At 41.7% G+C, this 17,522-nt stretch overlaps 1 protein-coding gene across 3 annotated transcripts in view; it reads right to left on the reverse strand.

Annotated features, from left to right (window-relative positions):
* CCNI (cyclin I) overlaps nucleotides 1-5,722 on the reverse strand; it is a 35,352-nt gene extending 29,630 nt beyond the window's left edge. For all 3 annotated transcript variants that reach the window (XM_068975163.1, XM_068975162.1, XM_068975161.1), the window contains exon 1: nucleotides 5,191-5,722. Coding sequence is in view for 1 of the 3 variants with exons in the window: in XM_068975162.1 (XP_068831263.1) it covers nucleotides 5,191-5,265 (75 nt within the window). In the remaining 2 variants the exon portion in view is untranslated. The remainder of the gene's footprint in view (nucleotides 1-5,190) is intronic.
* Between the last annotated feature and the right edge of the window lie 11,800 nt (nucleotides 5,723-17,522).

Raw genomic sequence — 17,522 nt, forward strand, 5'->3', positions numbered from 1 at the left:
AAAGGGTGAAATGGTTGGATGGCATACCAACTCAATGGACATGTATGTGCATGCATGCTCAGATTCTGCAACCCTACAGACTGTAGCCAGCCAGGTTCCTGACCATGGGATTCTCCAGGCAAGAATTCTGGAGTGGGTTGCCATTTCGTATTCCAAGGGATCTTTCTGACTCAGGGATAGACCTGCATCTCTGGAGTCTCCTGCACTGGCAGATAAGATTTTTTGAGCAAACTCCAGCAGGTAGTGAAGGACAGGGAAGACTGGCATGCTGCAGTCCATGGGGCTGCAAAAGTCGGACACAACTTGGTGACTGAACAACAACAAAGCAACTAAAAAGGTTATTAAACTCAGAAAAAGAGATTATGCAAGAAAGTAAATATAAGAAAATATAATAATGTAAGAAAAGCTATGAAAACCTGGACAGCATATTAAAAAGCAGAGACATTACTTAGGTCATATAGTCAAAGCTATGGTTTTTCCAGTAGTTATATATGGATGTGAGAGATGGACCATAAAGAAAGCTGAAAGTCGAAGAATTGATGCTTTTGAACTGTGGCGCTGGAGAAGACTCTTGAGAGTCTCATGGACTGCAAGATCAAACCAGTCAATCCTAAAAGAAATCAGTTCTGAATACTCACTGGAAGGACTACGTTGAAGCTGAAGCTCCAATACTTTGGCCACCTGATGCGAAGAGCTGACTCATCAGAAAAGACCCTGATGCTGGGAAAGATTAAAGGCAGGAGCAGAAGAGGATGAAAGAAGATGAGATGGTTGGATGGCATCAATGACTCAATGGACATGAGTTTGTGCAAGCTCCAGAAATTGGTGATCAACAGGGAAGCCTGGCATGCTACAGTACATGGGGTCGTAAAGTCAGACACGACTGAGCAACTGAACTGAACTGAAATATAATAATATACCACAATATTTACAAAGCAATAATAATGAAAATACTGAATAGAGATTTCAACACAAAGACTGTGATAAAACTACACTGGCAAGATGAGGGGAGTTAGAAGGCAAAATGAGAGCCTCATCTTTATATTTCAGAAGAAAACATAAATAATATCTAAAACTCAAACATCAAAAAAACAGCAGTAGTTATTTGAAAGTATGATTTTTAAATAACAAGAGAAAGAGCTAAGAGCTAAGAGTGGTTAACCTCTAAAGAATGAGAGGAGAAGAGAGTGGGGAAGTCAAGTAGCAGGGGAATGCTGTTTTTCACTGAAGACCTCAAATAACTATTCCATTTTATCAACTACATACCTGTATTACCTATCTGCTTCAGATTCCAGGGATTCTTTTAAAAAATGTTTTAATGTCTAGTTTTAACACACAAAGTCCCTAATTTTTTATAAAAATATTTGAAAAAAACAAAATATAGAAGCCTCATCTTCAATTTCTGTGTTCCCTCTGCCCCAACTCTAGCTAATATCCTCTTCCCTATGAATCACCCCACATATTTCACTAACTTACTGCTTAACCTACTGCAAACTACCTCTGATTAACAGGACAGTGATTTTCTTTTTGCTTCTTTAAACTTCTGGGTTTTTGCAAATTTTTTATACCAAGCATGAAGTGCTTTTTATATTAAGAAACAAATAACTTAAGAGTGGAAAATAGAAACCATCCTGAAAGGTCCATCTAAAAGGTAATTTCTTCCAAGAACTATCTTCCCTATAAATTCCTTTGCATTCATATCATGTTTTCATAACGCACAGGGCCCACAGCAGTGTCCTGATGAAACAGAGATAGAATCAAAGGCTCATTTCAACCCTTGGGGCCAAAACCAAAAAACTATAACCAAAACAAACCCAACCAAGTCTGATCTCTTTCAGAGATCAAGCCTTCAAATGTTTGAAGGCTGTTATCATGCTCATCAGTTCATTGTCTGCAGAAATGAAAAACTATTCAAGAGTTCCTCATGTGACATGATTTTAGCTCTTCAAAATTAGCACCAATTACTAATGCCCTCTAAGACCATTAGCTACTTTTTTAAAAAGGGGCTATTGAATTACCGAGACAAAATTTATGCTCAGCTAAAACTCTAAGACTTTCTAAGGTACACTCTTAGGCAAACTTCTCTACCTCCCTGCCTCATTGTGCGAGGGCTTTTGGTGCTTTTTGGGGGGGTAGGGGAGGACATTACATTTTTGTTCAGGACCTTAAATGCATTCTTTCTTTAAACAAAGTTGTCTTGTTAAATTCCATTTACTGTTATATTCTGCTGAGATGTTCTGAGATTCCAATTTTGTTGCCTTGGTACTTGTCTCCACAATCTGAGATAAACAGACTCACTATAATTTCACTTAAAGTAAACATAAATATCAACCTCAGAAACACGAGTATAAACTAGATAATCACCTGTCGAGAGGTATTTAGAAGAAATACCTATACTGGATGCAGACTGAACTCCTTAGGTTCTAAGACTTCTTCTAAACCTAATTTTAATCAGTAATTGATTAACTCTTGTCAAAACTTATTTCATTCCTTTAGCTACTCTCACCAGGATCTGCCAGCTTTCTAAAATTAGTAAGACAAACTAAAAGAAAACCCCATACCCAAATGGCTTCACTGGTGAATTCTACCAAACATTTATAGAAACATTAAGACAAATTCTTCATAAACTCTTCCAAAAAATAAAGAGGAGGAGTCCTTCTCAACTCATTTTGAGGCCAGTTATAATCCTGCTACCAAAATCAAAGACTACAATAGGAAAACTGTAGACCAATATATATCTCTTAAATACAGAGGCAGAATTCATCAACAAAATACTAGCAATCTGTATCTGAAAACATAAAAAGGGGATTATACACCATAACCAAGCGGGATTTAGCCCAGGAATGCCAAGTTGGTTTAACATGCAGAAATCAATGTAACACGCCACAAAGTGAGGTGAAAGTCGCTCAGTCCTGTCCGACTCTTTGCAACCCCATGGACTATACAGTCCATGGAATTCTGCCACTGGAGTGGGCTGCCTTTCCCTTCTCCAGGGGATATTCCTAACCCAGGGATCGAACCCAGGTCTCCTGCATTGCAGGTGGATTCTTTACCAGCTGAGCCACAAGGGAAGCCCTACACCAAATCAACAGAAAAAACAAACACACACAACACAACAGGGAAACAACAAAGATGTCATATTTCCTTAAACTTCAAAAAAAATGGGATATAAATAATACAAGCATGGAGGACATCCGTGGGGATGTTCTAGATTTTCCACGCTACAGAAAAGTGAAACTGCAGTATCTATCTGATCTGGCTACTGCAGATCAGATATAAACTCATTATCTGGATCCTGTAGAGAGAGGGTCACTTTTGGGTCAACTGACATAATGAGAATTCCAACAGATATGACAAAAGTAAAAGTATCAATGTTAAGTTTACTAAAGTGGATAACTTTACTGTGATAACTGATTATCTGTAGGATGGTCTCTCCTATTAACCTTGATGGCAAACACTCTCCAGAGTTCAGCACTGTGCTAAGTAAATAATAATAATAGTTTATACTTGTTAAGTGCTTAGCTAAGAAATAGTAAGTGCTTATCACTTGGCCAGGTATTGTTCAAAATACTGCCATATTAACTCCCCAAACTCAAAGAACGGTATTAAGTTTGGTGGTGGGGGTTTAGTCACCAAGTCGTGTCCAACTCTTTCAACCCCATGGGCTGTAGCCTGCCCAGCTCCTCTGTCCATAGGATTTTCCGGGCAAGAATACAGGAAAGGCTGGTCATTTCCTTCTCCAGGGGATGTTCTGGACCCAGGGCTCAAACCCAGGTTTCCTGCAGTGCAGGCAGATCCTTTACATACTGAGCTACCAGGGAAGCACATTATTAAGTTTGTATTTTTATTAAGCCTCTTTTAAAGATGAAGAAACATGCACAGAAAGGTGAATAATTTTACCTTTGATCGTGGCATACACTCAGAATAAAACATGTACACACCGTTAAGCTTCCAATCTTAACCAAGAAACATTTGAGAGTTCCATTCTAAACTAGTATGTCACGCTGCCATGAAAACTCACTTAACTCAGTTTAACTGCAAACCATCCAAGTGCACCTTCCCAAAACACGCTGATTCTACTAGTCTACTCTTCACCAGTATTTAGAAAGTTCTAGTTCAGCAGCTCGGAATTTCTGATGTGTCTGGTCCCAGACTAGCAAATCTGAATCTTGTCCATTCTTTCTTGTCTGTTCCCTTCTACTTTGTCTGCCACAAATGACCTGGAAAAGCTAGAAGCAGATAACACTACTTTAATTTTTTCCGAGATACAGACTGTATAGCACAGTCAGACTGCCTGGGATGGAATTCTGGCCACCGTGTCCTGGCTGTCATCTAGTAGGAAAAATCAATTTTATGGAGCCTCAGTTTCCCTCATCTGTAAAATGTTTCTGAACCACCTACCCCTGTGAAGATTCGGTAAGTTGCAAACCACTTAGAACCATGCCTGTCCAATAGTAAGCCTCAACAAGTGTTACTATTAACATCATAATGTCACACTGCTGTTGTTCAAACGCTGAGTGGCTCCCACCGACAGAATAAAAGTTGAATACTTTGACATTCAAAGATCTCCAGTCTGATGCCATCCTACCTCCGGAAAGATACCCTTCCACTACTTTGCTATCTAATTCGCAACTCCTACCCAAACGATCTGCAGTGGAATCACTAGCTCGGCAGAGGGCCTTCCGCCCTCTTCAACTTTTCGGTCTTACTGCCCTTAGGGTGCAAACTCTTAAGCTCAGCTCCTTCGGCAGATCTTCCCCACCCACCCAAAACCCCGAGTAACGTTCCTCTCCCCCGCCTTCCCGCAGGTTTTCCCCATCATCTGCACCCCACCCCACCCCGTCCCGTCCCCAGCACCGCCTACTTTGCAAAGTGAACGATTTTCCCCCGGGTCCCTTGGGGGCGTTGAGGTCTCGGGTTGGGGGTGTGTCCTTCTTTGTGTATCCCCCGGGCTCGCGGAGCCTAGAACGCACACTAGGAGGCGATTTGCTGCAGCTACAAAAAAAGTTACGCGCTGACGGAAAAAAATTGCCCCGAAAGGGAACCCAGCGGAGCTGTTTCCAAACTGGGCAGGTGCCGAGTTGTTGGTGAGAGGGGTGGGGTGGGGGGTGTCCGGCAGGTTTCTCCGACGGAGCGCGCGGCGCTGGAGGGGGTCGCGCGCGGATCGCGAGGACCGTCCCCGCCCCTCACCTTCTCCTCCTCTTCTTCCTCCTCCTCCTCCTCCCCGGCAGAACTGTAGACCTCAAAGTGGTGACGAGGGGTCATCCGGGGGCCCGTTACCACCTCATTTTCCTCTGCGCGCGGCGACGAGACGCGCGGGACCAGGACCGGGCCGACTGAGGAGGGAGAAGAGGGGGAAGCGGGCCGGAGGGCGCGGGCGCTGGCGCTCGAGCGGGACGCACGGCTGCAGCCGGTGGGCTGGTCAGCGAATTAGTTCCATGACGCCCACGGACCTGAGGCCGCCGCCGCCGCCGCCGCCGCCGGTCCCGCTCCTCCAACCGCCGCCGCTTGTGCCCGGGTGGGGAGGGGGTTCCCTCTCGCCATAGGGCGGCGGGGGCCGGGGAGAGGCGGGGGGTGAGACCGGCTCTGCCCCTGCCCAGGGGAAGCGCCTCCGAGGGGAAATGGTGAAAGGGGGGGAAGGGGGAAAAATAAAAAAAAAAATAAAAAGGAAGGGGAAAGGGGGGAGAAAAATAAGAAAAAGCGAGACAGAGGCGATGCCGCGTCCGCTCGCGGGGAAGGCTGGGGAGGGAGGGGAAGAGAGAAAGAAGTGCCGGCTTCTTCGGCTCCGCCCTCGCGGACCGATTTCTAGACTCGCTCACTCCCCGTAAACAACCCTGGTTTGGTCTCACATCCTCCAACTTTTCCTTCTCCGCCGCTTTTTCCGTCCAACGAACGTACTCAGAAGTTCGGCAAAAAGCTGGGCTGTTGGCAACGGGCCGGGAAAGTCCTTGGCATTGGGGTAGAAGGAGGGGTAAAGAAAGCTAAAGGTGCGTGGACTCGTTTTCCATGGAGCAGCGGAAGGGTTTTTTCTTCGACGGCACGGTGACGTAAGCGCCTCCTTGACTCGCTGGAAAAGGCGTGCGGAGGCAGGAGAATGCGCTGCGCATGCGCCCGGAGGAAAGAAAGACCAGGCTGAGCGCTCTGCTAGGGGGTGGGGTTTTATCTGGATGCTCTCCTGGCCAAACCTAGGGCTACCTGGTTTTACCAGCCCATCTTTGTCTTTGGGGCTTGTAAAAGGATCTTTAGGGGAAAAAGCCGGCGATCTGTTGCGTAAAAGTCTTGCATTCTTTGTTGACCTCGCAAAAAGTTCTGTGTTCTCTTCTCATCGTTGACATAAAAATAGAATTGCAGGGTGTTTTTTTTTTGCTGCCACGTCGTGGGTGGAGGGAGATTCTCAAGTGTATTAGCAATCGGAGAAATTGCGGGGGGCATATTCTTAAGCACCTTTTCTTTTAAAACTAAATTACATTGCTGGCAGCCGGGAACCTACTTGGTAAGGCGCCAAGGAAATTCTATACTGTTAACCAACGCATCTGAGTATTTCAGAGTAGGGTTACTACCACGTCTGTTAATGAGTGTGTGATGACATGTAAATGTGTTTTATTTGGGGTTTCTTTACGGGTTTTGGTGATTTTTAGCTTATCTTTTTAAATTGTAGTTATAAAAAGAATAGAATTACAGAAAGTTTTGAAAAAGGAAAAAAACCCTCAAACTGAACTGTTTACAGAAGTAGTCGCATTTGTGTTTTCCATTTCTGTTTTTTATATGCCTGTTTTTAACAGTCACTTAAATTTGTTTTGAGCTTATTCAGCCAGCTAGGTGCTAATAAGCTCTAGCAAACTGGAAGTAACTAAGACAAATAGCTTCTACCTTCGTGGAGTTTACTATCCAAACACAGAGGAAAACCGTGGAGCTAATTATCATTAACTAAAATCACCCAAAAGGGTGATTTGTTTACTTGTACGTTACATTCCCTCTGTAGAATATAAGGTCTAGGATGGCTGGGGTCTTGCATGTTTTATTTTACCGTCTATTCCTGCATGTAAAAGGCTCTCAATACTTGATCACTGACTAAACAATTAGCAGTATTAAGATGGAAAATTGCAGGCTGCTATGGAAACACCTAATCCTAGACTAGTTAGGGATATCAGAGAAAGTTTCTGTGAGGAAAAGACATTTAAGATGATACTTGAAACCACTGGTCATCAAAGTGGGGAAAGTGTGATACAAGCAGAGGAAACAAATGCAAAGACTCTGGATCTTAGATATTTTGAAAATTTCTAAAAGCAGTGTGGCTGGTCTTCAGGGAATTGAGGGGGAGAGCTCTGAGGTCAGAGGCAGAGGGCATGTCCCTATGACAGATCAGGGATGGGAAACCCAGAAAGGATTTTAAGAAGGTCGTAGTTTGCTTTTTTTTTTTTTACCCCGGACTTCCCAGGTGGCGCTAGCGGTAAAGAACCCCCCTGCCAATGCAGGAGACAGAAGAGCCGGGTTCAATCCCTGGATTGGGAAGATCCCCTGGAGGAGGGCATGGCAACCCACTTCAGTATTCTTGCCTGGAGAATCCTCATGGACAGAGGAGCCTGGCTGGCTATAGTCCATAGGGTCGCACAGAGTCTGACACAACTGAAGCGGCTTAGCACACATGCATCCTTTTTCTTGCATGGTCTGTATGGCTGCATGGTCTTCCTTCTACATAGGCAACATTTATTTTGCATAATACCATTCTCTGTTGGACAGTGAAATTGCTTATGATTTTCAATACTGTAAGAATACCAATTCCATTCCCAGGTGTGTAGTCAAAAGAAATGTAAACATGTCCATGCAGAAACTTGTATGTAAATGTTCATAAGGGCATTATTTATAATGACCGAAAAGGGAGACAACACAGACAACACACACAACTGCTGAATGCATGGTCAAATGTCTATACAATGAAATAATATTTGGCCAAAGGAGGTACTGATATATGGTGTAACATGGATAACCGTTGTAAACAATGTGCAGTCTTTTGTGGCTGGCTGCTTTTACTTAGCATAATGATTCTATTTATATGAAATGTTCAGAATAGGCAAATCTATAGACAAGAGTAGATTGTGCAGGTGCTAAGTGGCTTCAGTCATGTCCGACTCATTGTGACCCTCTGGACCATGGCTCACCAGGATCCTCTGTCCGTGGGATTCTCCAGGCACAAATACTGGAGTGGGTTGCCATGTCTTCCTCCAGGGTAGCTTCCTGACCCAGGGATCAAACTCATGTCTCTTACCTCTCCTGCACTGGCAGGCGGATTCTTTGCCACTAGCTTCCCTGGTGGCTCAGAGGTTAAAGCATCTGCCTCCAATGCAGGAGACCCGGGTTCGATCCAGGAAGATCCCCTGGAGAAGGAAATGGCAATCCACTCCGGTATTCTTGCCTGGAGAATCCCATGGACGGAGAAGCCTACAGTCCACGGGGTCGCAAAGAGTCGGACACGACTGAGCGACTTCACCTCTTCACCTCACCTCACCTCACCACCTGGGAAGCCTCAGAAAGTGGATTAGTGGTTGCTTAAGGCTAAGAATGGAGATGTGATTGGGAAATGATGAGTAAAAGTTTGGGGGTTTCTTTTTGATGAAAATATTTCACAGTTGATTGGGGTGATGGTTGCAAACTCTAAGTAAGTTACTAAAAGCTATTGAATGGTACACATTAAATGGATGAATTATCTGAGATGTGAATTGTATATTAATAAAGCTGTTACCAAAAAAACGAAGGGAAAAAACAAAAAGAACAATTAACATCTTCAAGTATAAGCTTTTTCTGGGCTCTTTGCATTTTTATGGCTTTTGATGTATACCAATTTGCCAAAGTACTTGGCAGAAGAGTTGACTCAATTAAAATGCAACCCGGAGTATTTAAGAGCTCTCACTTCATTACATACTTAGCCTTTGTGAAGCTTAGTTTTAATAAAACTGTCTTACTGTCTGTGAGATTGCCAGTGACAGTTTAATCTAGAATACTATAAATATAGTTATAAGTAATTAATTGGTAAGGGACTTGTTTCAGTTGTCCTAACAAAAAATATGGACTTTTTTATTAATAACTAATATCATTTTTTAAAAAATGAATTGCAGTTATAACACATGAAAAGTCTTTGAAATTCTGTGAGAAAATAAGGCATATAAAGAAAACTTTAATACTGTATTGATAGGAAATTCATATTTTTTCAATTAAAAATTTTTAGGAATATTTTGTCCCAAATAATAAACTATCTTTCTGCACATGGTGTGTGTGTGTGTGCTCAGTCGCATCCGACTCTTTGCGACTCCATGGACTATAGCCCACCAGGCTCCTCTGTCCATGAGATTTCCCAGGCAAGAATACTGGAGTGGGTTCCATTTCTTTCTCTAGGGGATCTTCCCCACCCAGGGTCAAACTCGTCTCCTGCCTTAGCAGGCAGATTCTTTACCATTGAGCCACCTGGGAAGCTCCTGCATGTTAAGTACTAATAAATAAAATATATCAATTACTCACTATGTACGAGGCATTGCACTGAGCACTTTTATTGCATTCTGCTGTGTTTATTCCTACAGCACTCCTCTACTGTAGGTATTTTCGTCATCCCCATTTTTCAGAAGATAAAGAAGTAAAGTAAAAAGTAAAAAACAACAGCAATAATAAAATAAGAGATAAAGTAAATCCTCAAGAGGGGTCACACAGCTTGGAGAGGCACAGCCAGGATTCCAGCTTGTCTTACTCCCAAGTCCGAAGTGTTTTTAGTTACCAGTCTTTACTGCCTCCCCTACGGGTATTTCTGGCTTGTGTGGAAGTCTGAACAGAAATACTCACCCTCTGGTTATTTTTGTCTTGCCTTTAATCTTAGAACAAATATCCAAACAGAAGTTTTTAGTGAGTAGTTCATGTTTGTGTCTCTAGAGAGTTGAGTTCTGCCTGAAAACAGGTTATTAACATTTTCTTACATTTGTTTTATTTCATGACTAAAATATGGGATCTTGAAATAGGAACATGCCTTGCTTCCAGCATAGAGTGACAGAGTAAGGAGGAAGCTGAGAAGCAGAGTGCTCTCAAAATATAAGCTCTGTTCTGAAATGCAGTATAGTGAAGTGAGACCCCCCTCTCCAGAAATCTAGGACAAGTTGAGGGGCAAAGTCGTTTGCTATCTATAATCTTTCAAGAAAAATAATTAGAAACAGGCTAATAAAAAACAGGCCTTTTTGTGAATATAGAAGATAAGGCTTTGTTTAATCTTTAAAGAGAGAAATTTCTAGTCTCCTTTGTCTTAAATGAAATTTTAGGGTAATGTTTTCAGCAGACAATTTATGAAGGTACTATCCTATAAGAGAAATCCCAAAAGAACGAAAGAAGTGATTTAATGTTCTTATAATCACTTATCTTTAGTGTTGCGCTTCAAGATCCTTTTTACAGCCTCCAAATTACTTGTTTTCTTTAATCTCTACAGAGAAAATGTAAGAGGAGTAAACCTGTCAAATAGACATTAAAAGAAAAGGAATCCACGTTCACCAAATAATATAAAAGACCACCTACTCACTATTATTTAATTGAAGTGTGGTTAATTTACAATGTTGTGTTAGTTTCGGGTACACAGCAAAGTGATTTGGTTATATATATATATATATATTCTTTTCCAAATTGTTTTCCATTATAGGTTATTACAAGATATTGAATATAGAGGAAGTGCTCAGAGAAAACAAGTCAAAAGTTCTAAAATAGGAAGCCACAAGCTGCTTTCCAGAGTTTGACCAACTCTAAATAAAAACTTGCTTTAGTTTTCTTGGTATGTAAGTGCTTATTGAGAAAGACTTCACCAGGAGGGACCATTGGTTGCATGCTTTCCTAAAAGGAGCCCCAGAAGCCGCTATTTGAAATTTATAAATCAAAAAGACTTCAGTAGAAACATTCTTTCCTTGTTGTTTTTGGGAAGAAAATAGACCATTAAAATAACACCGTTTTACTCTCACAAACTGTTTTGAATCCTGAACCACCAAAAAGTATTTTTGTATATCTTATGTAATCAAACTACCAATGCAGATTATTTCTTGTGAAGCATTTATGTGGGAGGTGTGGAGAGACAGGTAAACATCTTCCAAAGTGTATTTTTAGTTTCATCACAACATCTATTTACTGTAATCCTTATTTCTTCTCACTGAAGGAAAATAATTATATTTGGGAAATCAATTTAAATTATCCACAATCAGGGTTTCCAAGACTTCTTTCTCACATACATCAGCTTCTTTTGTTAGCAGACAGTGAGTAAATATTTGAGACCGAGTTGAATATTGGGCTAGAAACTGTATGAGATTCAAAGAGGCATATGTGGTCCTGTTTGTAAGAAACTTGTATTCATTCATTTCTTAATTCAATATTTATTAGCTATGTGATCATGAGCAAGTTAATCAGCTTCTCTATAACTTCACCTGTTTCATCAACTGTAAAACGGGATAATAATAGTATATCTCCTAGGTTTTTATGAGGACTAAATGGGATAATGTTTACAATAGGCTTAGACCAGCATAGGACACATAGAAAACACTAATTATTAGCTTAACTTTTCTAACCCTTTATGTGCCAGGATTGAGTTTGGTTATTTTTTCCCACTTGATAGAGTTAAAAATGGCTTACCCTCCGTGAGCTCCCTGCCTTGTACAAGGGAAGAAACAGAGAGGAAAAATTCTTTATGTTGGTCAGGAAAGGCTTTTATAGACTTGAATGTGGCATTAATTACTTGCTATTGATCAAATTACCTTGAAACTTAGCTGTGTAAAACAATAAGTATGTAGTATCTCACACCAATTTTGAGGCTCAAGAACTGTGAGTTCCTTAGCCTGGGTGGTTATGATTTAGGATCTCTCATAAGGCTGCAATGAAGTTGTTGACAGGAGCTGACGTCATCATGGGACTGGATAATCTGCTTTCAAGTTCAGTGTCGGCTGTGGGCAGGAGGCTTCAGGCATTGCCACTAGACCTTTCCATAGGGCTGCTCAAGTGACCACAGTCACCTATGACTGCCCCCTCACAGGTGGTGAGAGAGAGACGGAGTGTGAGACCCAGATGGAAACTGCAGTCATTTTTAATCTGGGACATGTTCTACTGTCACTTCTGCCATATTCTGTTCACTAGAAGCAAATCAATAGGGACCTCCCTGATGGTCGAGTGGTTGGGAATCTGCATCGCAATGCAGGAGACGTGGGTTTGATCCCTGGCTGGAGAACTCAACTCCCACGTGCTCGGGAGTAACTAAGCCCTTGCACCGCAGCTACTGAACCTTTGAGCCACAGCTAGAGAATCCATGTGCCACAAGGAAAGATCTCACATGATGCAACATGCAACCAAGACCCAACACAGCCAGCTAAATAAATACTAGAAAGAAAAAAAGCAGCAGCAGCAACTCAATAAATCCAGCCTGTAGTAAAGAGAAGGGGAGTTAAACTTGAAGGGAAGAGTATCAAAGAATCTGTGAACATAGTTTTAAAACCACTGCAGGTATGGAAGGAAAAGTAACCATTTTGCTCCCTACACAGAAACACATTTATAAAGGCCAGGGAGCAGTAGAAACAAAAGAGTAGAGAGATCTAAGTTTCATGACATGTAATCTGGCCCATGGCTAAAGAATTGAAGGGGCTGTTTTTATTCCTGTTTTTATAAAGAGAAAATGGGCTTAGAGAGGTAAAGTAACTTTCCCAGTTTATATTCTGCAGTTAGTAAATGGCAGAGCCAGATCTTAAATCCATATAATTTCAGTTATAGAGTCTACAGTCTTATCACTACCTGTATTGGGCAGGGTTCTTCAGAGGTACAGAACCAAGAGGCTGCATCTGTGTCTCTTTTTCTATATACATAGAGGGATTTTGAGAGAGAGATTTATTTTAAGAAATTGGTTCATGACTATGGAGGCTTGATAAGTCCAAAATTTGCAGTGGAATACTGCAGCTCTCTAGAAGAGCCACAGTTCAAGTCCAAATGTAGTCTGCTGGCTGAATTCCTACTTGCTCAACCTTTGTCATATTGAGATGTTCAACTGGTTGGATAAGGCCTGCCCACATTATGGAGGGTAATCTGCTTTATCCAAAGTCCACCAACGTGGTTGTTAAATCTCATCCCCAAACAAACAAAATCTTCATAGAAACTCCCAAAATAATTGTTGACCAAGTATCTGGGTACCATGGCTGACCCAAGATGACACATGAAATCAACACATGAAATTATACTACCCTCTACAAAGATGACAACTTGGGGACCAGATCACAATGGCCCTGAATGTCATACTACTAGGCAGTTTGTTGGACTTAGGAAAATTAACCAAACCTACATGTCTGTTGACAGAGGAGTGGATAAAGATGATATGGTACATATATAGAATGGAATATCACTCAGCCATTAAAAGGAATGAAATAATGCCATTTGTTGCAATATGGATGGATCCAGAGAGCCGCAGAGATTGTCATACTCTAGTGAAGTAAGTCAGAGAAGGAGAAGTACTGTTTGATATCCCTTATATTTGGAATCTAAAAAGAAATAATACAAATGAATTTATTTACAAAACAGAAACAGACACAGAAAAGAACTTATGGTTGCCAGGGGCAAAGGATGGAGGAAGGGGTAGTTAGGGAGTTTGGGATCAATGGGTACATACTGCTGTATTTAAAAAGGATAATGAACAAGGTCCTACTGTATAGCACAGGGAACTGGGCTCAATGTTATGTGGCATCCTAGATGGGAGGGGAGTTTGGGGGAGAATGGATACATGTATATGTATGGCTGAGTCCCTTTGCTGTCCACCTGAAACTATCACAACATTGTTAACTGGCTTTACTTCTATATAAAATAAAAAGGTAAAAAAGAATATTAAAAAGTTAAAAAAGAAGATTAACCGATAGTGCTCTGTGAGCAATATAATCTTGAGCATGTGATCCTGAATGGGGTATTCCCGTGAAATACTGTAATTCATTTAGGAAATGTATGTTGGAATATTTGTCTATCATGCTTGATCTTCAATTGTGTTTTGACAAATATGGTTTTTATTAACATTAAATTTTTTCCTTTCAGTGTTTTTCTTTTTTAGTCCATGTGTTTTCAGTAATTCAGTTCAGTTGCTCAGTTGTGTCTGATCTTTTTGTGACCCATGGACTGCCGCACTCCAGGCTTCCTTGTCTATCGCCAACTCCCGTCGTTTGTCAAACTCGTGTCCAGCGAGTCAGTGATACTATCCAATCATCTCATCCTCTGTCATCCCCTTCTCCTCCTGCCCTCAGTCTGCCTTTCACATATTTCAAAATGACTTTCATTTGAGAAGTATTTTTCTCCCGTTTGGACTTTTCTCTCTTTTCTTCCCTTTGATGCCTAATTTCAAGGTTTCCTTTTTAAAATTTTATTTATTTATTTTTGGCTGTGATAGGTCTCTGTTGCTGCACAGGCTTTTCTCTAGTTGCAGCAAGCAGGGGCCACGCTCTAGTTGTGGTGCACGGGCTTCTCATTGTGACGGCTTCTCTTGTGGAGCACGGGCGCTAGGTTGTATGGGCTTCAGTAGTTGTGGTGCATGAACTCGGTAGTGTGGTTCACAGGTTCTGCATGTGAACTCTCCTGCATGAGAGTGCATGCTCAACAGTTGTGGCACGTGGACTCAGCTGCTCCTCAGCATGTGGAATCCTCCTGGACCAGGGATCAAACCCACATCTCCCACATGGGCGGGCAGATTCCCCACAACTGAGCCACAAGGGAAGCCGTCGAGGTTTCCTTTTAGTCATACCTCCTACCACAGTGAAATGTGACATCAGGAAAAAAGACAAAAATGAGGGTGAGAACCCAGTTTGTAGACCAGCTGGACTTGGTGATTCCAAAGGTATAAATATTGTTCAAGTATCGCTTCTTTGCTGATGATGCATAAGAAAAACTGTTTCAATCTTGCTGCTGGAGATATTTCTCTTTGTAACTAACATAGAGCAGGAAACTTTTTTTGTGGAGCCTCAGAGTTTAAAAGTGCAATGGTCCTAACTTTTTCTTTTGACCTACTCCAGTCTGAGTCCCCACTGAGGACATGACACAGATAAGGAGTGGGCTGGAGAGTGTTATGAAGCCATCTGAAAGTGATATGGAGTGTAAATCTATGGATACAGCCTACCAGGAGAGAAGAAGAATGCTTTGCTTCAGTCGTATCTAACTCTGTGCGACCCTATGGACTGTAGCCTGACAGGCTGCTCTGTCCATGGGATTCCCCAGGCAAGAAGACTGGAGTGGGTAGCCATGCCCTTCTCCAGGGGATCTTCCTGACCCAGGGATTAAACCCACATCTCTAGTGTCACCTGCATTAGCAGGCGGGTTCTTTACCACTAGCGCCACCTGGGAAAGAGCAAAATCTAGAACACCCATAGGGCAAAGGGTGCAACAAGTTGGCAAGGAAGGCAGAACCAGATTTGCAAAATATATAGGAGCTGAGACCTGCTGGTAAAACATAAAGCAAGGTAAGAGAGTTTGGGAGCTAAAGTTCGGGCTCTAGATAATAGCCCATTTTCAGCTTTCCTTCTTAAGAACAACAGGATATAATTTGTCAGCTTCAAAACACCCAGCGGGTGGATAACACCACTAGGTGATTTGGTGAGTTCTAGCTGATGAGCCGGAGAGGGCAATGGCACCCCACTCCAGTACTCTTGCCTGGAGGATCCCATGGACGGAGGAGCCTGGTGGGCTGCAGTCCATGGGGTTACTAAGAGTCAGACACGACTGAGCGACTTCATTTTGACTTTTCACTTTCATGCATTGGAGAAGGCAATGGCACCCTACTCCAGTGTTCTTGCCTGGAGAATCCCAGGGATGGGGGAGCCTGGTGGGCTGCCGTCTGTGGGGTCGCACAGAGTTGGACACGACTGAAGTGCCTTAGCAGCAGCAGCAGCTGCTGATGAGCAGATTTTGTGTGAGTGAAGAAGACATCAACACCATTCAAAGGAGAAGCTAGTTTCCTAAAAAAGGAAAAATTCAATGCATCAGTGCTTCTCTGTGTTCTTCTCTTTCTCCTCTATTTCCTGTTGCTATCCTGATCATCCTACAAACTCAGTCAAGTGTGAATTCCATCATCAGATAAGGGCTTCATTAATAGCATGAAAGACCAAATAAAGGTTTTACCAAAATCCATTTCCTTTCTTTTATATCAACACAAATTTGTCAATGATAGGAGATTTTGATAGTTTATGTAATCGTTCTATTTTTAATAGTTATACTTAAACCATCTTGGAAAAATATTGATAGTTTTCTTACTTTGCCTTGAAAGATTGCCACTGGAGGTATATTTATAAATTCTCTAAGTTCACCATTCCAAAGGAATGATCCCCTTTTAGTTCTGTTCCTTTGCATATTTCAGAAAGTTATTTTTAATATATTGCTCATTTGAACCATGATAATGGAAACTAAGATCCAAAATGAAAGTGAAAGTGTTAGTAACTCAGTTGTGTTCTACTCTTTGGACCCTATGGACTGTAGCCCGCTAGGCTCCTCTGCCCATGGTGTTCTCCAGGCAAGATAATGGAGTACACTGTCATTTCCTTCTGTAGGGGAATCTTCCCAACCCGAGGATCGAACCCAGGTCTCCCAAAGATCTAACCATACAAGATACTCTTTGCATCAACCCAGCTAATTTTGACTTAAATCTTAGAAAATGATCAGCTTATTTTGACATAAATAATATACTTATAACCACCTGCATTTTAGAGTTAAAAATTACATACCCCAAATTCACTACTCTATAATTTCCATTCCTGAATCCAAAATGTCTTCTGAATGTTTAGGAATAGTGTTGAATAAGGAGAAAAAAATAATGCTGGAGAAATATTGTGAGAGAAATCGAGCTTTATGCTAAAGAAACTGCAGTTTTCTATGGACTTTCCCTTCCTCCCACTACATCAGAACTCTTCCATCAGGACTTTCAGAGAGGCCCACTGATCAATTTTTATAAATCCATTGTAACTTGGCCTCCTGACCACTATCAGGAATTTACAGTGTACATACAAATTGGTAATGAATATTAAAAGATTGATTTGAATGCCACGTCAGTTTTTTTTTTCACTCAGAATTGTTGAATATAGAACAGGCTTCCTTTGACAGCTACTCCCACATGCATTATAAAATATGCACCATATTCTCTACTGTAGAAAGTTACAGCTTTCTCTAGGCCAGAATACTGGAGTGGGTAGCCTTTCCCTTCTCCAGGGGATCTTCCCAACCCAGGGATCAAACCCAGGTCTCCCCCATTGCAGGCAGATTCTTTACCAGCTGAGCCACAATAAATTAGGTATACATTAAACAGAGGAAGTGAGACAAAAATGTAATTTCCCATGCTAACAATGCCAAGATCCTTTATCATAAGACTAAAATTATGCCTAACATTAAGAGTTATAGTGCACACATGCTCATTCGCTTCAGTCGTGTCTGACTCTTTGTGATCCCATGGACTGTAGTCCATCAGGCTCTTCTGTCAATGGGATTTTCCAGGCAAGAATACTGGAGTGGGTTGCCAT

The sequence above is a fragment of the Capricornis sumatraensis genome, chromosome 7, assembly GCF_032405125.1.
Source record: "Capricornis sumatraensis isolate serow.1 chromosome 7, serow.2, whole genome shotgun sequence".
In the NCBI taxonomy this organism is placed as follows: Eukaryota; Metazoa; Chordata; class Mammalia; order Artiodactyla; family Bovidae; genus Capricornis; species Capricornis sumatraensis.